Source organism: Neoarius graeffei, chromosome 4 (assembly GCF_027579695.1).
Source record: "Neoarius graeffei isolate fNeoGra1 chromosome 4, fNeoGra1.pri, whole genome shotgun sequence".
Lineage (NCBI taxonomy): Eukaryota > Metazoa > Chordata > Actinopteri > Siluriformes > Ariidae > Neoarius > Neoarius graeffei.
The window spans coordinates 68,666,615-68,693,747 of NC_083572.1; the positions used below are offsets into that span (position 1 = coordinate 68,666,615).

The 27,133-nt window shown below is 39.7% G+C and overlaps 1 protein-coding gene across 6 annotated transcripts; it reads left to right on the top strand.

Annotated features, from left to right (window-relative positions):
* Window positions 1-2,286: 2,286 nt before the first annotated feature.
* Window positions 2,287-26,989, top strand: parp3 (poly (ADP-ribose) polymerase family, member 3). 6 transcript variants are annotated; one of them, XM_060919538.1, is made up of 13 exons: window positions 2,288-2,383; window positions 9,594-9,796; window positions 13,177-13,302; window positions 15,670-15,849; window positions 16,053-16,191; window positions 17,099-17,322; window positions 17,452-17,607; window positions 18,288-18,365; window positions 18,587-18,764; window positions 18,913-19,056; window positions 21,003-21,107; window positions 22,928-22,953; window positions 26,750-26,820. In XM_060919538.1, the coding sequence occupies exons 2-13, from the start codon at window positions 9,617-9,619 to the stop codon at window positions 26,753-26,755; spliced, it is 1,542 nt and encodes a 513-aa protein (XP_060775521.1). In that variant the 5' UTR covers window positions 2,288-2,383; window positions 9,594-9,616; the 3' UTR covers window positions 26,756-26,820. The 6 variants fall into 6 exon arrangements, with proteins under 6 accessions (XP_060775518.1, XP_060775516.1, XP_060775521.1 ...); XM_060919534.1 differs by lacking the exon at window positions 26,750-26,820 and adding an exon at window positions 8,545-8,589 and having other exon boundaries at window positions 2,329-2,383; window positions 22,928-23,411; XM_060919535.1 differs by lacking the exon at window positions 22,928-22,953 and having other exon boundaries at window positions 2,287-2,383; window positions 26,750-26,989.
* Window positions 26,990-27,133: the final 144 nt, after the last annotated feature.

Consider the following 27,133-nt stretch of genomic DNA (forward strand, 5'->3'; position numbering starts at 1 on the left):
ACAGGAAGACAGTTGAGTAGGTATTATTTATCTCAAAGTGAGCACAGTACGTGTTGGGCGGCACGGTGGTGTAAGTGGTTAGCACGGTCGCCTCACAGCAAGAAGGTTCTGGGTTTGAGCCCAGCGGCCGGTGGGGGCCTTTCTGTGTGGAGTTTGCATGTTGTCTGTTGTCTGCGTGGGTTTCCTCCGGGTGCTCCGGTTTCCCCCACAGTCCAAAGACATGCGGTTAGGTTAATATGGGACGGCCTTGGGCTGAGGTGCCCTTGAGCGAGGCACCTAACTCCCAACTGCTCCCCAGGCGCTGTTAGCATGGCTGCCCACTGCTCTGGGTATGTGTGTGTGCATGTGTGTGTTCACTGCTTCAGATGGGTTAAATGCAGAGAGGAATTTCACAAGTATGTGATGAATAAAGTTGTGCTTTCTCATCTACTAGTGAAGTAGACAGGTCTATATTGTTGTTTTTCTCCCTTTGTAGTCTGTTATTGAACACAGGACACTTTACATATGCTTTAGGTCAAACCTGTGGTGGCAGGTTTGGAGTTAATCTTGTCCCTGTAATTAATCCCTTTTAGCTATTCTGATAGCATTCTGTAGGTCGTATCTGGCCTGGTTATTGTACAGATGTCAGAGATTTACCTAAAACTAGCAAAAAAAAAAAAAGTGCTTAAAACCTTTTAGTTTTTAGTGTATTCTGGTGTCTCATGAAGCAAAAGTCTCAGAAATAGTATTTAAAACTACAGTGAATAATATTTGTTTTTCATTGGTAATGACTGAGTCAGAGGAGAAAACAATTTGTATTATCAATATGAAATAATCTAAAAAGACTGAAAGACATCCTTGCTACATTCTCTCTCTCTCTCTGGCATATCACTACAGTGACATGGCTGCTCTGAAAGTTTCTAGGGAAGAATGACAGTAGTGGTTTCCCTTCTACTGGATTATTATAGAGGTTTTTTCCTCTTAACCATTCATACCTATGGGCAATTTAGAGTAGACAGTTAACCTCTCCGCATGTCTTTGGACTGTGGGGGAAACCAGAACACCCAGAGGAAACCCACACAGACAAAGAGAGAACATGCAAACTCCACACAGAAAGGCCCCCAGTCAGCCATAAGGTTAGAACCCAGAACCTTCTTACTGTGAGGTGACAGTGATGACCACAGTGCCACCCTACTTGGTATATTATGTTTGTCTCATCTCATCATCTCTAGCCGCTTTATCCTGTTCTACAGGGTCGCAGGCAAGCTGGAGCCTATCCCAGCTGACTACGGGCGAAAGGCGGGGTACACCCTGGACAAGTCGCCAGGTCATCACAGGGCTGACACATAGACACAGACAACCGTTCACACTCACATTCACACCTACGGTCAATTTAGAGTCACCAGTTAACCTAACCTGCATGTCTTTGGACTGTGGGGGAAACCGGAGCACCCGGAGGAAACCCACGTGGACACGGGGAGAGCATGCAAACTCCGCACAGAAAGGCCCTCGCCGGCCCCGGGGCTCGAACCCAGACCTTCTTGCTGTGAGGCGACAGTGCTAACCACTACACCACCGTGTCGCCCCCATATTATGTTTGTGATATACCAGTTTTTGACCAAGCACACACCATGCAATTTTGCTATTATTATTATGGTTTAATGTGTGCTATTTTTGTCTTAAAACATGTGGACAGAAACCTCACTAATGCAAGTCAGCAACCTAAAACTGCTACTTTAAATACGAATTTCTAAGTTACATATAATTCGTAAATATAAAACTAGAAAACGTCTCGTTATTCTGAAATGAAATTATTCATGCATTGTTATTTTTGTTTACAAATGTTTTTTTTTTGTTTGTTTGTTTCTGGAGTTGTCTCACTTCCGGATTTGGTTGCGAAACTCCCAGATTTCCGACTTGTATTTCCCACCCGGAGGTGGGAATGAGCGGGTTTCCCTCACCGAGCTCTGGCTAGCTCATTGTCCAATCCCCGCTGAAGAGACGAGTGAAGCCATTTGGCCGCCATATTACCACGCACATCGCGTGTATTTGGTTTATGTGTTAAATTTGATACATTTACCCCAAGAAAAGTATTTCTTTACTTTTTTCCCTTTCACTATCTTCTCAACAATTAGATGAATAACATGTTCAGTTTTGCAGAGCTTCCTAGGCAGTGACATGACCGTACCGATCCGATGTGCGTGGTAATATGGCGGCCAGATGGCTTGACTCTGATGAGCCAATGAGTTCTCCAGACTTTTTACGTAGAGATCAGTGGTTTTCTCAGGTGGGATGTGAGAATACCCTTTTGACGTGATTGCAGCATTGGGGTGTGGCTTTACGGGATGCGGAAGTAGCTTCTGCAAGACTCGGTAAAGCAGCCGTTTTGATATTGTGCACTCAGGTGAGGCTGATGTTAACAACATGCTTAAAAAAACTAAATTAATAAGTCTCACATCTTACAGTGTGATTTTTCCATTGTACGGATGTGGAGTTATTGAATGATGAGCTTGTATTGTTTTTGCATGTTGTTGCTAATGCTGCGCTTAAACTGGAATTCTTTTCGTGCTGGTTTCACTGGTTAGTCTGGTAACTGACAGTGCAGTCAGTTGTTGTTGTATTTAAGTCTCTGTGCAAATATCATCTAACAAAATCCCTGCTGACAGACCGACGAGTTACCTAATGGGGAAAATCCGTTTAATTTAGTAGATTTTGCTCTTTCAGTTTCAGAAGAAATGTGTCCTGACTCATTTTTAAGAGTAAAAACCCCATGATCCCATTACTGCTTTATAGGGTCTGAACCGTAGAGCGGCGGCTACAGTTATCGACACCTTAACGATCTTTTGGCCATTGCAAAAGTAGAAAAGACTTTCGATATGTAAATTGTGCATGAATAGTTACTCAAACTTCCACTGGGGAAGAAAAAAAAAAAGAGTTGATTCCCGATTACTTGGTGCATCAGATCACGTGACACCGTTCTACAATTATCGACACCTTTGTTCACAATTATCGACATCCAGATGATTTATTCTTAAAATAATTGGTATGTGGTATTAAGTTAAAATATTTTTATTTAAAATTTGTTTTACATAGACTTTTTTTATATTTAGTACAAAATATTTTTTATATAAATATATCAATGTTGGTGCTTACATAAATGAAGTAATTCTGATGTTTGTAAACAAATGAACTGATAATGTGTCAGAAAATTTTTTTTCCACTTCTTTCTTCTTCTTTTGGCTGCTCCCGATTAGGGGTCGCCACAGCGGATCTTTCGTCTCCATTGCTCCATGTCTTCGGCATCCTTCTCTTCCACACCTGCCACTTTCATGTCCTTTCTCACCACATCCATGTATCTCCTCTTTGGCCTTCCTTGTTTTCGTGTGCCTGGCAGCTCCATCCTTAACATTCTCCTTCCAACATGCTCTGCATCTCTTCTCAGGATGTGCCCATACCATCGTCTCATCTCTCTTAGCTTCATTCCCAAGCTCTCCATATGTGCTGTCCTTCTGATGTGCTCGTTCCTTATCCTGTCCAACCTCGTCACTCTCATCGCAAACCTTAACATCCTCAACTCCGCCACCTCCAACTTTGCCTCCTGTCTCTTCGTTAAGGGTACGGTCTCCAATCCATCCATCACAGCTGGTCTCACTATGGTCTTATACATCTTACCTTTCACTTTTGCTGGGACTTTCCTATCACAAATGACTCCCAAAATCCTTCTCCAACTGCTCCACCCTGCCTGCACTCTCTTTCTCACCTCACTATCGCAGCCCCCATTTTCCTGCACAGTTGACCCCAGGCACTTGAATTCACCAACTTTCTTAATGTCTACTCCTTGCATCTTCACTACACTCTCATCCCCATTCTCATTGATGCACATGTATTCTGTTTTGCTCCTGCTCACTTTCGTTCCAGTGCATCTCTCCAAACCCAACTCAACCTCCTTTCTACTTTCACCACATATCACGATATCATCCGCAAACATCCACTTTCTACCCACTTTCTAAATATTTTCGTAGCTCACATTTTATTCATTCGTTGTTGTTTGTATTAATTTCTAGTTTTGTAGTTTACCAATAAATATCAACAGGCACCTGACATCATAACCACATGAAAATCTAGGTCAAAGGTCACGTCATTCTTCGAGCCAAAATATAAAATGCCGACTGATATTGTAATATGTGGCAGATATTTACAACAAACTGCAAAAAAATAAATTTTTCTGAATGGAATAGAAAAATCTGAATATTTCAAGCATGTAAATTTTTTTTAAAATATGCTTGGAATTTAATTCTGGTCTAATTCTATTTATTGCAATAGGATTCCAAATACTCTATAAACATTCCATTCTGTTATGAATCAGGAAATTATTATAAATCCCAGCACTTTTATTTTTTAAAGTACTTAATCTACTTCAACAATGTTACACAAAGATCGAATAATAATAATAATTTCCGTGTATATAGTGCCTTTCTCAAAACCCAAGGTCGCTTTACAATTATAGGTCAGGATGTCATTCAAATGGTGTAGCAGCCACAGTCCCACCAAAAGGCGCGTGAAAACAAGTCCCGCACAGCCGCCACACTGCTGCCGGGCGACAATCACTCGGAACACTGCGCTATGGATCCAAAAAGCGAGCACAGACGCACTGCCACGCAGAGCACTGGTATGTCCCAAGTTGCTTGCACAGCTGCCGCGACGCCACCGAGCAATATCTCTCAGAACATCACGCCAAGCACTGCTGCACAGAGCGCTGGAGAACCACGATGTTAAAATGAGCAACGAGCTCACGACAGTCCATAGCTAGGAGCACAGGCATCACCCATGGCGAACCAAGGCCTGGAGGGAACCGATGCTCAAAACTGGGTCGAGAGCTACACCACAACCGGCAGACAAAACCACTAAAACAAACATCAAACTACACACACAAAAAAAGGAGAGAAAATAAAATAAAAAGCTCTGGTGAGAAGTGGCAGCCAGAATGCGCACAACGTGCTCTCAACTGGAAATGGAAACCAACGTATGCGAATGTTATAACAGTTGTAAATGTCACTTAATTCCACAGGCTGTCGATAATGGTGGACACCGATGAAAGTGATCACTATTATCGACACCTCATGTGACTTCTCAAATACTCGTTTAGATACAGAATGATGACTGTCAAATGAAAGCGTAAGAAACAAAGTAGGTTTCGACAAGATCATGAAACATCGGTGAATTTGATCAGTAAAATCATGTTCATGATCTTTCCACCATCCTTACCTGTGATGATAACGTCCAGGTTTTCCTCAAATTGCTGATCGTGCTAAAAAAATTCCATCTCAGGTAACGAGCTGTGTCATCAGACGACAAGCTCAAAGGGTGAGGCGGGTCTTCCAGTTGATTGATTAACCAATAATAAGTGTTGTAACTGAAACTCACCTTTGTAAAATTGTTTTTTTATTGGTAAATCTGAAAAGGTGTTGATAATTATGGACTGTCGATAATTGTAGCCGCTGCTCTAGTAAATGGATGTGAAATACTAGGTTTTTTTGTTTTGTTTTTTTAATTGTTGTTTTTGTTGTTGTTAATCTTTAGGTTTAAACAATGTGTGTCCAAGTGATTTGAGTAGTTTTGCATGGTCTAAGAACACTTGACTGTTTACCTCAAGGGTTAATGAAACAGCATTTGATCCTCAGAGCAGTGTCCTTTTACACTGTTGCCTCTCTGACCACGAGGCGGCAAGACAAGTCCGGACAGGTCCCCAGTACCGACTCCTCTCCCTGCTACTGACAGCTGTCATATACGTTCACTTTACTCACACCTTTACAGTTTAGTTATATTTTAAAAGTCCATTTTTATTAAAAGGAATCCTTTAATAAGGCTATTTATATTTTATGCAAACCTTTACAAACATTTGTAAATAATTATTGTTGATTGAAAGTTTTTTTTTTTTTCTTAATTTAACAAACAAGATTTTTAAGTTTATAAATAAGAAGGAAACTGTTACATTTTATGGTAATAAACATTTTTGGTTTTTTTTTAAATATCATGGGAAAGTCTAATCTTGAATTGAGAATTGGATGAATCTTTACATGCTTTATAATACATAGGGCCAAATTACTCAATTCTGATTGGTCAATCAAGGAGGGTTCTTTTCCTTAACACGGGGCCGTATTTCTGAAATGCTATTGGCTAGTTCGTTGCTTGGTTACGGTTATAAAAAATGAGCAAATTTTGTCAACAAAATGGCTGACTCAGCAATGCCGCGTTTCCCTATATTTGACGAAGAAATGACAAACCAGTTGAAAGCTGCAAGCGAAAATGAAAATACCAGTAAAGTACGAATTTTTGGCTTTCCGTGTTTAAGAAACGGGCCGCAGAAAGACAAATAAACGACTCTCTAGTGGCATATGAATGCTGTGAGTTAGACAAGGTGCTATCGCAGTTTTATGCAGAAGTGAGGAAAGAACATGGGGGAAACTACGAACCAGACTCTCTTAAAGTAATTTAGGCTTTTGTAAAGAAGTTCCAATAAAATTTTGTAAACCATTTTCAAAATTCTCGTGTCGTGTCGCCGTGTCATGATGAAAGATGCTTTAGAAACTGATTCAAACGTGCAAGATAGTCTCACGCCCTGATTGGTTCAGAAAATGTGAATGACAAATGTTGTGAACTTGAATGGCTTCCGAAGTATGAATTTGGCCCTATATATTATAAACAAGTAATCATATGGTTCCTCGTAAAACTAAGGATCAATTTCACTCGTGATTTCAAAACTTCGAAATCACTCGTGAAATTAATCCTTAATTTTACTCAGCCTCATACGATTACCTATACTAATCGGCACGGTGGTGTAGTGGTTAGCACGGTCGCATCACAGCAAGAAGGTTCCAGGTTCGAACCCAGCGGCCGGCGAGGGCCTTTCTGTGTGGAGTTTGCATGTTCTCCCCGTGTCTGCATGGGTTTCCTCCAGGTGCTCCGGTTTCCCCCACAATCCAAAGACATGCAGTTAGGTTAACATGGGGCGGCCTTGGGCTGAAGTGCCCTTGAGCAAGGTACCAAACCCCTGACTGCTCCCCGGGCGCTGCAGTATAGCTGCCCACTGCTCTGGGTGTGTGTGTGTGTGTGTGTGTTCACTGCTTCAGATGGGTTAAATGCAGAGGATGAATTTCACTGTGCTTGAAGTGTGCATGTGACGAATAAAGGTTTCTTCTTATACTAATCGTGTAATTAAACTTCGGATCTGAAACAGCCCATTTGTAATGTGTGGCTGGGTTAGTGTTCATGTGATTAGCTGCTACCTGGGCAGGGTCTTAAAATAGCTTCTTCATTCTTGGGCCTATAAATTCAGGAGGAGCAAGACCTTTACTTAACCATTTTTAGTATAAATACACAGGTGGTTATAGAAAATCGTGCATGCTGATTGGTTGAGAAATTTTGACTATTGCTCGATAATCATTATGAGCGACTCGGCAGAATGGCGGCCAATCGCTTTGTCACCGTAAGTGAGGAAGAATTAGAAATGATGAAAGAAAATGTTGGTCCTAAAAGCACTAAAGATACTCCGAAGTTTGGTCTAAAACTATTCAAAGGTAAGGTGGAGTTGTGATTTATTTTATCTCTTTCAAAAGTATTTTATGTGATTTGGCATAGATAAGTGACAGAAGTCTGTGCCGCACCGTTATTACATTTGCGTGATGCCTTTTGAAGTTTGAAATAAATGATTTTTTTGTAAATACGATTTTTAAAAAATTTATAACCTGTCTATTTATTCTGAAACAATTTCCTACTTCAGTGAATAAGAACTGAAATGAATCGACTTTATCTTGGTTATTATTTACCAATATTCACGGAGCCTGAGGCGAATAATTGTTAAACATGAACATTTGTAAAGGCTGCTGTCTGCTTGCAGTCTGTAAAAAGAGAGCTCAGATTTCTTGTCAAATCTATTTTTACAGTCAATCCCACAATAGCTCTTTCCCCTTTTAGATCAGTTTTTTTGTGTTTTCTCAGACATCCAGCTGTGTTACTTCTGTCAAAGTAAGGCCAGGTGCATTCCCTCTATTGTACATTATTCCGCCATCTGCTGTCTAAACAACACAGTTACAGCTAAGCGATTATGCAGCCTCATAATCATGGTTCGTTTTATGTTATATTTCCTCGATTATAATTATCATAAATTTGTATCGTGACTTATTGTCATGCAATTTATCGTTACACACCTACACACGATTATTACCTCGCCCACTACGGAGTAAGCGGGGCAAGGTATTGTTTTCGGTCGGGTTTCTTTGGGGTTTTTTTTGTTACGGGAAAACGGCTGGACCAATCTTCATGAAACTTTCAGGATAGATGGACAGTGGTCTCAAATAGAACCTCAAACATTTTGAGGGTCATCCGGTCAAGGTCACCAAAAAGGTCCAAATCATTTTTTCAGCGATCTCTTCCTTCATATTCATCATAAGTGCTCCCGGGCGAGGTTTGTTTTGCCTAGCAACACTTGTTACACACTGTTTTGTTTTGGACTATATGCAGCTTCATTTATTCGTTCATCTTCAGTAACCATATTCTTCTGGTTAGGTTTGCGGTTAATCCGGAGCCGATCCTGGGAACACTGGGCATAAGGTGGGAATGCACTCTGGTTGGGGCACCCGTCTGTTCCAGCGTACCATGTGTACATATTAGCACATTCCTTCACATCTAGGGGTACTTTAGTGTAGCCGGTTCACCTACAAGCATGTTTTTGGGTGGTAGGATGAAACCGGAGAACCTGCAGTCTGGAACTCACATGGACACAGAGAGCGCGTGCACAGAAACTCCACAGAGACAGTAACCCAAGCTTAGGACTGATCTTTGGACTCTGGAGCTGTGAGGCGGTAATGCTAGCTACACTGTCCGAATGTTGCTTTAGTGGGACCACTTTTGAATGACCCTTATGTGTCAAATCTCAGCTACATTTGGTGCAGAATCATTTGATATCTGCATATGCTTCATAGAGGCACTCTTGGCTTTCATGTGTAATCTTTCCAGCCTCTTCTGTGTATCTACCGTAGTGTATCTATGGCAACATGCTTACACCCGTGTTTCTCAAAGTGGGGTCCATGAAACATAGACTGGTCGGTTGCAGATTTCCAGTTTTATTACCCACAATTATCAAAGTTGTTTATTGTAATAAAAATAAGTTATATGGCAGGAAAATTCAGGCATAATTTTAAAAAATCATCTGACTCTAATGTACATGTTTAAATAATGTGCGTACTTTTTAAATAATTTGTAAAATAAATCAGGGCTCCGTGAGTAGGGTCCCTGATAATATGCCTTGTTTGACACGTGATCTATAAACTGTAGTGTGCTAGCATATAATCTATAGTAACTGCTGATTAGGCATGAAGGCCATTTTATATTGCTTATTTTAGGTAAATGGCCTCCCCACTATAGAGTTTACAGACTACATGAGGTGAAATTGTATTAAATCTGATGGGAACTCTCTCTGCTTCTTGCTGTAAATTTGTTAATCGTGTAAATCCGGCAAAATAGAAGAGGACAGAGGAAAAAGAAAGATGCAGAGTATGAGGTTTCTGGATAAGCTTGCCATCTAACTATGAAAAATGAATTTATGACTGTTGTAGCTGTTCCAGGACAAGAAGAAAGGATGGCGCCAAAGAGAAAGGCAGCATCTGCCACCAAAGCAGGTGGAAAGAAGCTAAAAGAGGAGGCTGAAGCTCCAGTAAAAGACAAGTTCACCTCTGCTAAAGAAGCTCTGAAGGCCACAGGGCCACAGGTTAAAGCCAGCCGGAAACCAGACTGCTCATGTCCCCTATCAGATGCCGAGGTGAGGAGACATAATTTATTTTAAATTTGTTTATTTTTTCAGCTTCGTCATATATAGTTTACAATATATCAAATGAAAAATCTCATCTCATCTCATTATCTCTAGCCGCTTTATCCTTCTACAGGGTCGCAGGCAAGCTGGAGCCTATCCCAGCTGACTATGGGCGAAAGGCGGGGTACACCCTGGACAAGTCGCCAGGTCATCAAATGAAATATATAACAAAAAAAAAATCTCATTCATATATAAACAAACCGCAACAGCATTAAGCCAATTACTGCGGGCCCAACTAAAAATCTTGTAACAACAACTAAATGTATAAATATTGGTGACTAAGGTAAGTATAAGTAGGATGTACAGTTGTGGTCAGAAGTTTACATACAGTGACATGAATGTCATCTTGGATATGAATGTCGTGGCAATATTTGGGCTTTCAGTAATTTCTTTGAACTGTTCTTTTCTGTGGCAGAATGTACAGCATACATCTTTAATAAAAAAAACACGAATTTGGTGCACAAATTTTAATTATCTTTTAGTTTTCTGAACTTATACATACAGGGTCAAAATGTACATACAGCACACCTAATATTTGGGTAAAATGTCTCTTCGCAAGATTCACCTTGACCAAACGTTTTTGTTTACCATGAACAAGCTTCTGGCAGAATTCTGGTTGGATATTTCACGACTCTTCATGGTAGAATTGGTAGCGTTCAATTAATTTTTTTTTTCTTGGCATGGACTCAACTTATAAGCACGGTCCATATATTTTCAATAGGGTTGAAGTCAGGACTTGTTTTAAGCTTAATGTTAGCCTGCTTTATCCTCCACAACCAGCTCTGATGCGTGTTTTGGGTTCGGTGTTCTGTTGTAACTTCCAAGTCATGTTCAAGTTTCTGATGGTTTATGCTGAAGAATTCTGTGGTAGTCCTCCTTCTTCATTATTCCATCCACTTTGTGCAATGAACCAGTTCCACTGGCAGCAAAACAGCCTCAGAGCATGATGATCCTACCACCACCACCAGCTGGCACAGTGTTCCTCCGTACATGGTGGTCATTGTGACCAAATAACTCAATTTTTGTCTCATATGACCATACAGCTGTCCTCCAGAAGGCTTTTTCTTTGTCTGTGTGGTCAGCTTCAAACTTTAGTTAAGCTTGAAGGTGTCAATTTTGGAGCAGGAGGTTATTTCTTGGATAGCAGCCTCTTAGTCCATGGTGATCTGAACTGTAGACAGTGATCCATCAGCTTCCAGTTCATGGCAGGGCTGTGCCATGGTGGTTCCCAGGTTGTTCCTGACCATCCGAACCAATTTCCTTTCAGCTGAGGGTGACAGTTTGGGTTTTCTTGAAGCAAAGTGACTTGGCAAAGTGACTACACCTCACAGTAACTTGGATACAATTGTTTGAACTGATCTTGGAATTTGCAGTTGTTTAGAAATGGCTCCAAGAGACATTCCGGAGCCGTGTACATCTTTCTCAGATCTGCACTGAGCTCCTTGGACTTTCCCATTTTACTGTGTGTTGGTCAATCCAATAAGTGCTGTAAACAAACCCTTTTTATGAAGGCACAGAGAAGCTACCAGCTGTAGTCAATCATGATCACTAACAGGAAGTTAAGAGACCTCGGCCTTGGCAAGATAAGAGACATTTTGAAAGTTTCAGGACCTCTGAATTAATAATCTAAGTGAGTGTATGTAAATTTTTGACCCTGTATGTATAATTTTGACCCTCTGTTGATTTCAGAAAACTCAAAGAAAATTAAAACTTGTGCACCAAATTCTAGTGTTTTTTTTTTTATTAAAGATGTATGCTGTACATTCTGCCACAGAAAAAGAACAGTTCAAAGAAATTACTGAAAGCCCAAATATTGCCATGAGTCATATTCAAGATGACATTTACGTCACTGTATGTAAACTTCTGACCACAACTGTATAAAACGCAGGTTAAATTTACATTAAATAACTAACAACAAGAAGTAGTGAGAGCAAGGCTTCTGCAAGAGTTACATTTCAAACAAGCTGTCTACATGGACTGTTACAATTGTAGTTGTCCAGTGATGTAAAATAGTAGCATAACATGACGCGTTTAAATGAGTTCAGCTTCCAGCTGAAGAAAAACAACCCCAAAACATGATGCTGCCACCACCATGCTTCACCGTGGGGATGGTGTTCTTTTAGTGAGGCGCAGTGCTGTTTTCGCGCCAAACATACCTTTTGGAATTGTGGCCAAAATGTTGAACCTTGGTTTCATCGGACCATAACAAATTTTCCCACATGCTTTTGGGAGAGTTGATGTATTTTTTTTTTTTTTTTCAAAATTTAGCCGGGCCTGGATGTTTTTCTTTGACCCTACCTCATAGTCCAGACATATGGAGAATACGGGAGATTGTTGTCACATGTAGTACACAACCAGTACTTGCCAGAAATTCGTGCAGCTCCTTCAGTGTTGCTGTCGGCCTCTCGGCAGCCTCCCTGACCAGTTTTCATCTCGTCTTTTCATCAATTTTGGAGGGACAGCCAGTTCTTGGTAATGTCACTGTTGTCCCATATTTTCTCCACTTCTTGATGACTGTCTTCTCTGTGCTCCATGGTATATCTAATGCTGTGGAAATGTTTTTGTACCCTTCTCCTGACTGATAGCTTTCAACAATGAGATCCCTTTGCTGCTTTGTAAGCTCTCTGTGAACGCTGGCTTTTGCTGGAGGATGGAACTGAGTAAATGTCTGAACTTTATTTGGGGTTAATCAGAGTCATTTTAATTGATGGCAGGTGTGAACCCAAAAAGACTGAATGCTGTAATTAAATCAAAAGGTGCTTCAACAAAGTATTAGTTTAAGGGTGTGCACACTTATGCAACCAGCTTATTGTACATTTTTTATGTTTTTCCCCCGAACAGATTTGTTTGTTTTTCAGTTGAATTGTACAGGCTATAGGTCACATTAAAGGAGGGAAAAGTTTTGAAATTATTTATCATGGTCTCACAGGTTTTTCTGATTTAAAAAAAATAAATAATTTTAACAGGGTGTATACGCTTTTTTTTTTTTTAACATCCACTGTATTTGTGCTGCATATCCAAAATGAGCACAAACAAGGGTGAGATACAGCGTTCGCCTCACAGAGATACTTTGAATATAACAAGTGTTGAATGTAATTTCATGTAATGGGGTGAACTTCGGTTTATAGACGAGTTGTACTTGGATATGACATACCCCGTTTATTTATCCCCAACCTGACTACTTTATTTTCCTTTTTTTTTTTGCACAGTGACAACCTGCCTACCTTTTTAGATACCCAAGTTTAATAGTAGTAATAGTAATGAAAATCTAATAACACAATAATACTTAAATTATTTCTATTAAATTTTACATTTTTTTGTTTCTACAGGTTCATGAAGATTATGATTGCATGCTGAACCAGACCAACATTGGAAATAACAACAACAAATTTTATGTAATCCAAGTCTTACTGTCAGGAAGGAAGTATTATTGCTGGACAAGATGGGGCAGAGTGGTAAGTTAGGTTATTACAATTCTGTTAGGTTGAATCTGCTGTATGTTTTTTTAAAATAAGAAAAAAAATTAAAACAAAATAAATAGAAGAGGAAAAAATACTATGAATTATGGTGTTAGTGAGGTTTTATGAGTTACTGCTGAAAGCCTGTAATATTCACAATAAGGATTATTATAAGCCATCTTGGATACTATCGTATACCACTACACACAGTGGTGCTTGAAAGTTTGTGAACCCTTTAGAATTTTCGATATTTCTGCATAAATATGACCTAAAACACCATCAGATTTTCACACAAGTCCTAAAAGTAGATAAAGAGAACCCAGTTAAACAAATGAGACAAAAATATTATACTTGGTCATTTATTTTTTGAGGAAAATGACCCAATATTACATATTTGTGAGTGGCAAAAGTATATGAACATTTGCTTTCAGTATCTGGTGTGACCCCCTTGTGCAGCAATAACTGCAACTAAACGTTTCCGGTAACTGTTGATCAGTCCTGCACACCGGCTTGGAGGAATTTTAGCCCATTCCTCCGTACAGAACAGCTTCAACTCTGGGATGTTGTTGGGTTTCCTCACATGAACTGCTTGCTTCAGGTCCTTCCACAACATTTCGATTGGATTAAGGTCAGGACTTTGACTTGGCTATTCCAATACATTAACTTTATTCTTCTTTAACCATTCTTTGGTAGAATGACTTGTGTGCTTAGGGTCGTTGTCTTGCTGCATGACACACCTTCTCTTGAGATTCAGTTCATGGACAGATGTCCTGACATTTTCCTTTAGAATTCGCTGGTATAATTCAGAATTCATTGTTCCATCAATGATGGCAAGCCATCCTGGCCCAGATGCAGCAAAACAGGCCCAAACCACGATACTACCACCACCATGTTTCACAGATGGGATAAGGTTCTTATGTTGAGATGCAGTGTTTTCCTTTCTCCAAACAGAATGCTTCTTATTTAAACCAAAAAGTTCTATTTTGGTCTCATCTTTCCACAAAACATTTTTCCAACAGCCTTCTGGCTTGTCCACGTGATCTTTAGCAAAGTGCAGACAAGCAGCAATGTTCTTTTTGAAGAGCAGTGGCTTTCTCCTTGCAACCCTGCCATGCACACCATTGTTGTTCAGTGTTCTCCTGATGGTGGACTCATGAACATTAACATTAGCCAATGTGAGAGAGGCCTTCAGTTGCTCAGAAGTTACCCTGGGGTCCTTTGTGACCTCGCTGACTATTACACGCCTTGCTCTTGGAGTGATCTTTGTTGGTCGACCACTCCTGGGGAGGGTAACAATGGTCTTGAATTTCCTCCATTTGTACACAATCTGTCTGACTGTGGATTGGTGGAGTCCAAACTCTTTAGAGATGGTTTTGTAACCTTTTCCAGCCTGATGAGCATCAACAACGCTTTTTCTGAGGTCCTCAGAAATCTCCTTTGTTCGTGCCATGATACACTTCCACAAACATGTGTTGTGAAGATCAGACTTTGATAGATCCCTGTTCTTTAAATAAAACAGGGTGCCCACTCACACCTGATTGTCATCCAATTGATTGAAAACACCTGACTCTAATTTCACTTTCAAATTAACTGCTAATCCTAGAGGTTCACATACTTTTGCCATTCACAGATATGTAATATTGGATCATTTTCCTTGATAAATAAATGACCAAGTATGATATTTGTCTCATTTGTTTAACTGGGTTCTCTTTATCTACTTTTAGGACTTGTGTGAAAATCTGATGGTGTTTTAGGTCATATTTATGCAGAAATATTGAAAATTCTAAAGGGTTCACAAACTTTCAAGCGCCACTGTACTAAACAGCGGTAGGTTTCCCAAAAACCTCTTAACACTAAGAGCGTCTTAACTAGGAGAGTGTGTGTTCATTGTACTGTTCGCTCTACCATTTAATGATGATCTTTGTGCTGTGATGCTTTTGGGAAACCCACCACAGTGTGTTGATGCACCAACTATTTTTAAATAACTAATCAGGTATTCTATCTGGTGCACAGTATGTGCTTTTGGATGTGGTCTTGAACAGTTTGTGAATGTTTATTGGCTTGGATTAAAATGTTTGCGCTAACGTTAACCCACATATCCGCAAATTTTATAGCTTAAAGCTACCAGATCTCAATTGTGACCCATTGTCCCTGAGATAGCACTGACTGTGAATTTCTCAGCAGCTCAAGAAAACCACATGAGGAGTTTTTTTTTTTTCACACCTGAGTCAATAATCCTGCTTTAAAAAAAATAAATTATTTTTTTTAAGTTTCTCTGACATTATGGTATAAATAGATTTTAGCTGTTTTAGCTCATTCTCACACTTATCCCTGCCTTTGCACCCCTCTTTTTGTCATGGCTAGGGAGAAATGGGACAGAACAATTTAGCTGGACCATCAAACGTTGATGCTGCCATTAAGAACTTTGAAAAAAAATTCAAAGACAAAACAAAGAATAACTGGAGTGATCGGGATAACTTTGTTTCTCATGCGGGAAAGTACACTCTGATCGAGGTGGAAGGAGACCAGGAGGCTGAAGTGATGGCAAGTCAAAGACTTTCAACCAATTACACTGATATTGCTGTTTGCACTATTTCAAAATTGTACATATTTTCAGATGTTAGTACGAGAAGTAATAGACACTGTTTTAGTGACCACATCCTTTATGAAAATCTGGTATCCAAGGTTTGATGTGCTTGCGTTCCCCATATGCAGAATCATTTATTGTTGATTTGTGAACGTTTCAGGTTGATGCTGTAGGTAGCAGCCAAGCGACAGTAATCAAGAACATTCTGCCTTGCACACTGGACAATGCAACTCAAAGACTCATCCAGTTCATCTTCAACAATGACATGTTCAAGGAGGCCATGGAGAGCATGAACCTGGGTCTGATTTCAGCTCAGCCTGTTTGTCTGGTTTTAGGACTTAAAAAGCTAGATTATATATTGTACATGTGGGTTCCTTATTAAGCATTATTATACATACAGGACACTTTTTCGATGGAATAAAAACATATATTCTATTCCCTTCTAGTGGGTTTCATTAATTTGGTTTGATAGCATGCAATATTGTTAGCATATCACTTATCCTACGTTTATTACATCACTACCCAATGGAGAATGAGCGTTGACTATGGTTTACGATATTGCATGGTTGTCAAAACATGATGTCACATGTCGGAGACATAAAACTTCTGCGCTAGCGAGCAACTGTGACAATTTATGAACAAATATGGCCGCCAGGTTTGCTTCATTAAATACAGAAGATTTTGAGAGAATTTTGAAAGAGAAAGACGCATTGAACACTCGAAAGGAATGTGTATGTATAATAATGATGATATTGGCTGACTTTTTTCATGGGATATCAGATATATTCCATTCAGCTAGCATGATCTTGAACTCGTCTTCGACTCGTTCAGTATCATGCTAGCTGAATGGAATATATCTGATATACCACTCAACGCCAGCCAATATTATTTCAAGATTGTACATTTGTTTTCAAATTTAGATTTAGTTTCTCTGACAACTGAGCCAGCAGTGCTTGATCATCTGGATTGTGGTAATTTATCAGTTTGTGGAATCTGTTGGGGGGGGGAAGGTAAGTTGTGTGGCATAATGTTTAATTTAATTAAGCAAGTCCTTCAGAAGTGCAGGAACGTTGACTTCTTTACTCCGGTTTCTAATGAGGAAAGTTGGCCCCCAAGCAACCAGTTTTCCCTCTAAGCATTGCACTTAAAAGGAAGCTGTTTTACACTTTTGTATTGCACTGTCTCTAATTTTATCCATTTGCACAGACATTAAGAAGATGCCACTGGGGAAGCTAAGTAAGCAGCAGATTGCTAAAGGCTTTGAGGCATTAGAAGAGATTGAGGAGGCCCTAAAGAAGAAAAGTAATGAAAGCAAGTTAGCAGAGCTTACTTCTAAGTTCTTCACCATTATTCCACATAATTTTGGCCGCAATAGACCCCCTGTTATCAGAGATGATGCCATCCTTCAGGACAAGAAGGAGATGCTTCTGGTAAGACGTGCCATGTATATATACTCATTCATTCCATGAGCAAACAATTGACAAACTGTCCACTGTGGAATATTTTACCCTGTTCTGTCAACAATGTTAAACATCTTCCAATGCTATTACTTCTGGTAGGTCTTGGCAGATATAGAGATAGCCCAAAGCCTTAAAGCGGAATCAGAAAAAATGAAGGAGGAGATGGTGGCGACTGTTCCTCATCCTATAGACCAGGACTACCAGTCTCTAAAATGCAACCTCACACTCATGGATAAAAAATCTAAAGAGTTTAAGGTATACGTGTTTATGTTAAAGTTAATAAACGCTTTAGGCAGAAACATAATATTTGCAGATTGTTTTGTGTGTGTGTGTGTGTATATATATATATATATATATATATATATATATATATATCTCATCTCATTATCTCTAGCCGCTTTATCCTTCTACAGGGTCGCAGGCAAGCTGGAGCCTATCCCAGCTGACTACGGGCGAAAGGCGGGGTACACCCTGGACAAGTCGCCAGGTCATCACAGGGCTGACACATGGACACAGACAACCATTCACACTCACATTCACACCTACGGTCAATTTAGAGTCACCAGTTAACCTAACCTGCATGTCTTTGGACTGTGGGGGAAACCGGAGCACCCGGAGGAAACCCACGCGGACACGGGGAGAACATGCAAACTCCACACAGAAAGGCCCTCGCCGGCCACAGGGCTCGAACCCGGACCTTCTTGCTGTGAGGCGACAGCGCTAACCACTACACCACCGTGCCGCCATATATATATATATATATATATATATATATATATATATATATATATATAATTTTTTTTTAATTATTTATTTATTTGTAGTTCATTGTAAGGTTTTACATTTTTTGTTTGTTTTAATACACTCACTTGGCTTTGAACTTCGGTGTGTATTCCATATGAATGATTGCTGTGTCTTTTTTTTATTTGTTTAAGATTATTGAGAAGTACTTAAATGCTACTGGCCAAGGACTGTCCATAATAGATGTATGGCAGGTGGACAGAGAAACAGAAGTAAGCTAAATGAACTCTTATGTATGTACATAATCTACCTTTTATGTCTATAATAATGTATGCCTATAATAATCTCTTGACACACACGATACTCAAACTGTGGTAAAGTCCTCATTCCAGTTCACTTTGCAATGAAGTCTGTTTATCACCGTGTATGCATGTGTGTCTGTACTTATCTGTGTGCTTTTTTTTCTTTTCTTTTTTTCCCCTTCCCGTTGTAGGGAGAGCGCTTTAGCGCCAGTGATGCTTTGGAGAACCGGAAGCTGCTGTGGCATGGCACTAACGTGGCTGTGGTGGCGGCCATTTTGAAAAGTGGTCTGCGCATCATGCCACACTCTGGTGGTCGAGTGGGGAGGGGGATTTATTTTGCCTCAGAAAATGAAAAATCTGCTGGTTATGGTGAGGATCCATGCATTCCTTGTGTAATAACATCATATTAAGTAGGCAACAGTTGTTTCATACTGGTCCTCCAGTTTAGGGTTTTGAATTTGATGCATGAATAATGAATATAGGAATGTCTGTAACGTGTATATATCTATTTTTGCAGTCCGAACATCAAAGGATATTGGCATTATGTTTCTGAATGAAGTTGCTCTGGGCAAGGAATACACCATCACAAAGGATGACTCAAGCTTAAAGAAGGCTCCTAATGGCTATGACAGTGTGGTAGCACGTGGGACACAAGAACCAGGTCGGTGTCCCTTCCACATAGAAGTTACAAAAAAAAAACCACGCATAGTGTTTTCAGGCAATTTGTGTAAGGAAACTAGCTAGTAAGTTTTACTTAAGTATCTTTGAGAATCTGCCACAGTTCTTCTGGAGTCTTTGGCTGTCATACCGCTTCTTTTTTTTGCATGCATTCTTCATTATCTTTTATTTAATGGTGTATTATTTAATATGTTGCTTTCCTTACTGACCTACAGAAAGTTTTCTGTAACTTTTTTTTAATGGGGAAAAGTAATGTGTTTTGTGTTAACTCAAGAATGCAGAAGTAATAAAATAAACCTCTATAGCAAAATTTGTACAAAAATAGGGTGCCTAAAACTTTAACACAGTACTTACTCGAGTTCACAATATTATATGACTAAGCATGATAAAATTATCAACAACAACAAAAAATCTTTACCTTTTATTGGCATTATTTTACAAACCCCATTTCCAGAAATGTTGGGATATTTTCCAAAATCAATAAAAACAAAAAGCTGCGATTTGTTAATTCACGCGAGCCTTTATTTACTTGGCAAAAGTACAAAGAAAAGATTTTCAATAGTTTTACTGACCAACTGGATTCTGTTTTGTAAATATAAACTAAGTTAGAATTTGATGTCTGTAACATTCAAAAGTTGGGATAGAGGCAAAATAAGGCTAAAAGTTTATAGGATATTCAAGTATTGGGCAATTCTAAATTAAGCAGGATTGATTGGGAACATGATTGGGTATAAAAGGAGCATGCACCAAAGGCTCAGTCTTTGCAAGCAAGAATGGGTCGTGGCTCACTGCTTTGTGCCAAAATTCGCAAGATTTTAGGCCTTTCAGAATCTACAGTACGTAATGTTCTGAAAAGATTCAGAGAATTTGGAGACATCTTGGTGCGTAAAGGGTGAGGCCGGAAACCACTGTCGAGTGTGCATGACCTTCGAGCCTCCAGTGGACCTGCCTGAGAAACCGTCATGCTAATGTGACAAATATAGCCACATGGGCTCGGGAGTACTTTGGAAAACCATTGTTATTTAACAGTCTGCCGCTGCATCCAGAAATGCAACCTGAAACTGTATTACGCAAGGAGGAAGCCATTCATCGCTGCCAATTTCTCTGGGCCCGAACTCATTTTAGATGGACCGAAATACAGTGGAAACGTGTGCTGTGGTCAGATGAGTCCACATTTCAGCGTGTTTTCAGGAAAACCAGACAGTGAGTTCTCTGTGACAAAGGTGAGCATGACCATCCAGTTTGTTATGAGAGAAAGGTGCAAAAGCCACCATCTGTGATGGTATGGGGGGGCATCAGGGCCCACCGCTTGGGTGAGTTGCATGTGTGTGAATGTACCATTGATATGGAGGCGTATATTGGGATTTTAGAGAGACATATTGCCATCAAGACATCTCTTCCCAGGAAGTCCATGCTTATTTGAGTAGGACAATGCCAGGCCTCATTCTGCATGGGCTACAACAGCGTGGCTTCGTAGACACAGAGTGCATGTGCTTGACTGGCCTGCTGCTAGTCCAGATCTGTCTCCTATTGAGAATGTTTGGCACATCATGAAGAGGAGAATCAGACAACGGTAACCACGGATTGTTGAGCAGCTGAAGTCTTGTATCAAGCAAGAATGGACAAAAATTCCAATTGGAAAACTGCAACAATTAGTTTCCTCAGTAACACCACCAGGGTAATAATGCCTCTGTCCCAACTTTTTTTTTTGAGTGTTAGACATTAAATTCTAACTTTTGTTTATATTTACAAAATACAATCAAGTTGGTCAGTAAAACTATTGGAAAATCTTTTCTTTTAACTTTGACTTTTGTCAGTTAAATTAAGGTTTACATGAATTAACAAATCATAGGTTTTTGTTTTTATTGCATTTTGGAAAATATCCCAGCTTTTCTGCAAATGGAGTTAGTAATTATTTGCTCTTCTCAGATCCCTCAAAAGACGTCTCCATTGAGCTGGATGGGAAGAAAGTGACTGTGCCACAAGGGAAAGCCATAAAACAAGCTCAGTACAAAAACAGCCATTTCTACAACAGTGAGTATCTAATTTACAAGGAGAGTCAGTGTCGCATCCGTTATCTGCTGGAGCTGCGCTTCTAACTTCTGCTGCAAGGCGACTGGCAAAATATACAGAAAATTGCTCTGCTAATCGTTTAAACTACACAAAATTGCTTTTGTGTATTACATTACATTCCTAGTCAACCAAAGTCTGTCAAGAGTCTGATTTGCTGACAAGTTCAATAAAAAATTAATTTGACTAAATAAAGCCATCAGGAAATTAATATTTGTTGATGAGGATTATTTGCTGAATCCTTTCAAATTACAACCACATTTTTATATGTAGCAGGCATTTTGTTAAGTCTGGTTGTTTTTTCTGCCTTTGGTCAAGACAAATTTTGAGTGCCTTCCTTTTATTATATAATCTGTTTGAATGGTGGTCTGTGTATCCATTATAGTTGAATAGTGCACCTTCTAATAATATCCCATGTGGAGCGGAGATGTTTGCAATATCTGAAGAAGTTTAGTTAAATTGCGCTGGAATTTCCATTTATTCTGTTAGACTGTTCTATACTGGCTCTCTATCCTGACTTTCTTTTTAACTTCTTTGAAGTTTCAGGTTATATTCATGCTTGTGTTCCTAGGTTTTTGTTTGTTTGTTTAAGATGTTCTTGTTTTTTTTGCTTCGGCAAGATTTTATGGTACCATTGTCAACTGAATCATGTGCAGCAAGAAAGGGCCTTTATTCATCTTAGGGTGGAAAAAAATAGTGCTGTCTGGGGGAAAAAATAATTTTACACACTTATTTGTTTGAACTCCAAAATAACTTTTGTTTTATTGTTTAACAATTTTAATGGATTTATATTAGTTATTTATAAACTTTTTTTTAAATTGATGAGTAAGACTAAATTAATTCTAAGAAAAGCACCATAGTACCTGAATACTTTGTTTCCAAGTCAGCTTTTCAAAGTGGTGATCTGCCTGGGGCTCATGTAAAGTCCTTCAGAAAGTACCAGATGCAAATACACCTTGAAAAAAAACCCATCAAACCGCATACAGGATTCCATTTTCTTATTTCATGCGGCTTCTTGAAAATGTTATGAGGTTGTATTTGGCCATTATTCTTTCTGTGTAGTACTTTTGTAGCACATCATCGATTAATGAGAGATGATTAACTACAAAGTTTTTGTTTTTGAAAGTGTGCTCCAAATTGAAGTTTATTATGCATCCCTGGATATCGCACTATGAATACAACATGGAAAACGTTGCCTCTAATGCTTGTTGAAGTCCAGTATATTGCATAGTCTAATTGCATTTTGCTTTAATAATTAATTTTGAAGGAATGTCAAGCTCTAAAGAGTGCCTTGGGTAAACTTCTTGCTGTGTATCTCAACAGGTGGGAAAATAAATACATTGTGCTTAAATCTAGACTTGTGGCTTTATTACTATACAGTATCCAGTAAGTGTCCCTGCTGAAAGTAGCCTAGAACTGGTTACATATACATGTGCTTCGTCAAACCGTGTGTGTGTGTCGGGTGGGGGGGTTGCTTAGCCAGTTCTGAAGTTTGAAAGGTTTATTGAACAAAGTGGTCTTTTTCCACCATGTTCAAGCTCTCTTTAATAGCTCTTGAGCCCTCTAGTGTTTGGTCATCATATACTATCATAGGGAATGTAACACTTACTTTCTTTCAAATATGCAATATCTATGATTCTTCACCTTCAGGCTATGTTATGTAGTCCACGAACAGTATATAATCAGTAGAATTGCCAAGTTGCACAACAAGCTTTGAAGAACTCTTAATTCAGATATGTCACTTATCTCCCCCATTCTGCACCATGCTCTTTTCCAACCTCTAGGCTTGACTGACACACCATCCCTCAAGGTACATCAAGACTCTTACTTGTCCGACCACTCAGATGGTGGAATGAATTTCCCCAGGCTGTCACTTCACCAAGCACTTGAATTAGCACTTGCTTTTCACTTTTAAAAGTTTAAAAATCCATTTTTATTTGCTGTATAAACCTCCCCCCAAGAGAGTTTCAGCTGGATGGTGTTCAGCTTGACCTGTTGAAACGCATGAACATCCATCCATTACCTGTAGCCGCTTATCCTGTACAGGGTTGCAGAAAAGCTGGAGCCTATCCCAGCTGACTATGGGCGAGAGGCAGGTTACACCCTAGACAAGTCACCAGCTCATCGCAAGGCTGACACATAGACACAGACAACCATTCACACTCACATTCACACCTACGGTCAATTTAGAGGCAAGGCAAGTTTATTTATATAGCACATTTCATACACAATGGCAGTTCAATGTGCTTTACAGAAACAAAAACAGTAAACAATAGAGAAATAAAATTACATAAAATAATTTTTTTTTATTCTAAAACAATTAATTAAAAGAATTAAAAGAAAATAATAAGAATTAAACAATAGTAGAAATAAAATAATAAAATGCCAAAAAGAAAAAAGGAGAAAAAGAAACCAGCGGAATAAAATAGAATAAAATTAAAGTAAATTTAAAACATGCAGAGAAAGTAAAGATTATAAAAAATGTAAAAATATTAATTATTTAACAGAAAGCATCTGAAAACAGCTTGGTCTTTAACCTAGATTTGAAGCTGCCAACAGCAGGAGCATTTTTAATGTCCTCTGGCAGTTGGTTCCATAGCTGTACTGCATAGTAGCTAAAAGCTGCTTCACCACACTTTGTTTTAACAACTGGTTTTAATAGTAAATGTTTCTGTTTTGATCTGGTAGATCTGATTGGGTTAGGCCGCTGCAACATATCAGAGAGGTAATTGGGCCCTGTACCATTTAGAGATTTGTATACCAGCAGCAATACTTTAAAGTCAATTCTGTAGCTTACTGGAAGCCAGTGAAGGGACCTTAGAGCCACCAATTAACCTAACCTGCATGTCTTTGGACTGTGGGGGAAACCGAAGAACCCGGAGGAAACCCATGCAGACATGGGGAGAACATGCAAACTCCGCACAGAAAGGCCCCTGTCAGCCACTAGGCTCAAACCCAGAACCTTCTTGCTGTGAGGCGACACTGCTAACCACTACACCACCGTGCTGTCCATGCATGACACACACTTTCTTTTCTTTTTTTTGGAAGAGACTGCAAACCACTTAGAAAGTCTCTCTGCATAAGTAAATGTACTTCAAGCATTTAAATTTATTTATCAAAATATTTGTAGTTGGTGCCTTCTCAATATATCTTGATTAAAAATGAGTGCCCAAAAATGCACTGTCAAATCCTCAGTCTCTATAATAGGATGGTCTATATTGCCTATAAAACATAACACTTTGTTTGGTTGTAATATACAATTGCAACCAGAAGTTTACATACAGTTTAAAAAAAAAAAGTTTTTCCCCTCCATGTCTGACAGAAAAATTGAGGAAACTTTGCCTGTTTTTGGTCAGTTAGGGTCCCCCAATTATCTCATCTCATTATCTCTAGCCGCTTTATCCTTCTACAGGGTCGCAGGCAAGCTGGAGCCTATCCCAGCTGACTACGGGCGAAAGGCAGGGTACACCCTGGACAAATCGCCAGGTCATCACAGGGCTGACACATAGACACAGACAACCATTCACACTCACATTCCCAATTATTATTATTATTATTATTATTATTAATTTTTTTGGTAAAATGTCAATAATTAGAGAAAATTTTGATTACTTTCATCAAAGTCAGATTGTTTACTTACACTTGGTTGGTATTTGGTAGAATTGTCTGAACTGTTTAACTTGGATCAAGCGTACAAGTTTCTCACAAAATCTGGCTGGAATTTTGGCCCATTCCTCCTGACAGAACTGGTGGAGTTGAGTCAAATTTATGGGCCTTCTTGTTCGCACTTGCCTTTTCAGTGCCACCCACAAATTTTCTTTAGGATTGAGGTCAGGGCTTTGTGATGGCCACTCCAATACCTTCACTTTGTTGTCCTTAAGCCACCATCCATCCATCCATCCATCCATCCATCCTGTTCAACAGGGTCGCAGGCAAGCTGGAGCCTATCCCAGCTGTCTATGGGCGAGAGGCGGGGTACACACTGGACAAGTCGCCAGGTCATCACAGGGCTGACACATAGACACAGACAACCATTCACACCTATGGTCAATTTAGAGCCACCAATTAGCCTAACCTACATGCCTTTTGGACTGTGGGGGAAACCGGAGCACCCGGAGGAAACCCACACGGACACTGGGAGAACATGCAAACTCCACACAGAAAGGCCCTCGTCAGCTGCTGGGCTCGAACCCAGGACCTTCTTGCTGTGAGGTGACAGTGCTAACCACTACTGACGCTTTCCTTAAGCCACTTTGCAACTAATTTAGAGGTATGCTTGGGGTCATTGTCCATTTGGAAGACCCATCCACACTCAAGCTTTAACTTTTTGGCTGATGTCTTGAGCTGCTGCTGCTTCAGTATATCCACATAATTTTTTCATCATGACGCCATCTATTTTGTGAAGTGCACCAGTCCCTCCTGCAGTAAAGCAGCCCCACAACATGATGCTGCCACCCCCATACTTCACGGTTGGGATGGTGTTCTGAGGCTTGCAAGCTTCCCCCTTTCTTCTCCAAACATAATGATGATCATTATGACCAAACAGTTCAGGTTTTGTTTTATCAGACCACAGGACATGTCTCCAAAAATTAAGATCTTTGTCCCCATGTGTCGCTGCAAACTGTAATCTAGCTTTTTTATGGTGGTTTTGGAGCAGTGGCTTTCTCCTTGCTGAGTGGCCTTTTGGCTCATGTCGGTACAGAACTCATTTTACTGTGGATAATGATGCTCTCTTGCCGGTTTCAGCCAGGTCTTTCGCTGTTGTTCTGGGGTTCATTTGCACATTTCACACCAAAGCACGTTCATCTCTGGGCCACAGAAGCCGTCTTCTTCCTGAGCTGTATGATGGCTATGTGCTCCCATGGTGTTTATACTTGCGTATTATTGTTTGAACAGATGAACATGGGACCTTCAGGCATCTGGAAATTGTACCCAAGGATGAACCAGACTTGTGAAGATCCACAGTTCTTTTCCTGATGTCTTGGTTGATTTCTTTTTATTTTCCCATATCATCATGCACAGAGGTCCTTGTGTTTGAAGGTGTGCCTTAAAATACATCCACAGATGCAGATGTGCCTCCAATTAACTCAAATGATGTCAATTAGCCTATCAGAAGCTTCTAATGCCAAAACATCATCATGTGGAATGCTCCAAGCTGTTTAAAGTCACGCCCAGATGAAAGTAATTAAAAATTCTCTAAAAAAGTCTCTGTGATTATTCTGACATTTTGCAAATTAAAAAAATTAAAACTGAGGGACCCCAACTGACCTAAAAACAGGAAAAAGTTTCCTCAATTTTATTGTCATACATGGAAAAAAAAAGTTTGTGTCTTTTTTTTTTTTCTAAACTGTATGTAAACTTCTTGTTGGTATTTGGATAGATTTTTTTTTCCGATATTGATTTCTGTGAACGGGTGTATAATAGGACCCAGGGGAGTACTGACACTCCTGAGGACAGAGGAGCATGTGTCTGTTTCAAAGAGGAAGGGGGGGGGGAACCATGGAATACAATGTGTGACAGTCACAACCCTACACACACCCGTAGAGAGAGAGAGAGAGCATCTTATTTAAGACATGAATTTAAGTGGTGCGTCTGTTAATGAACAGCGGTGAAGGCAGAAAGAAGAGAAGGTGGCATTCTCTCCTTGCACCTGGGCCCCAAGGAAGACCAGCGTACATCTGTTCCACAGCTAAGCTCTTGCATCTGATGATGATAATCCTTCCCTTCAGCCACAAGTTGGATAACACATCTGGAATGAGTGAGTGTGAGCATCATCAATTGTGGATAATGCTGACTTGTCTGAAGCAGCAAACAGTCTGTGATCTAGACCACCTTAGGAAAGAAGTGGGTTCTGCCGTGCTCTTTGGCTGAACAAAAACACCAGTGGTTCCTGCAGGTATGAGATTTCCCTTTTTGTGAAGAAAGACACTTCACTTTTGAAAAGTGATTGATTTACCTCAGTTCTCAGCTGGAGTTCGAAATGGTTAAAC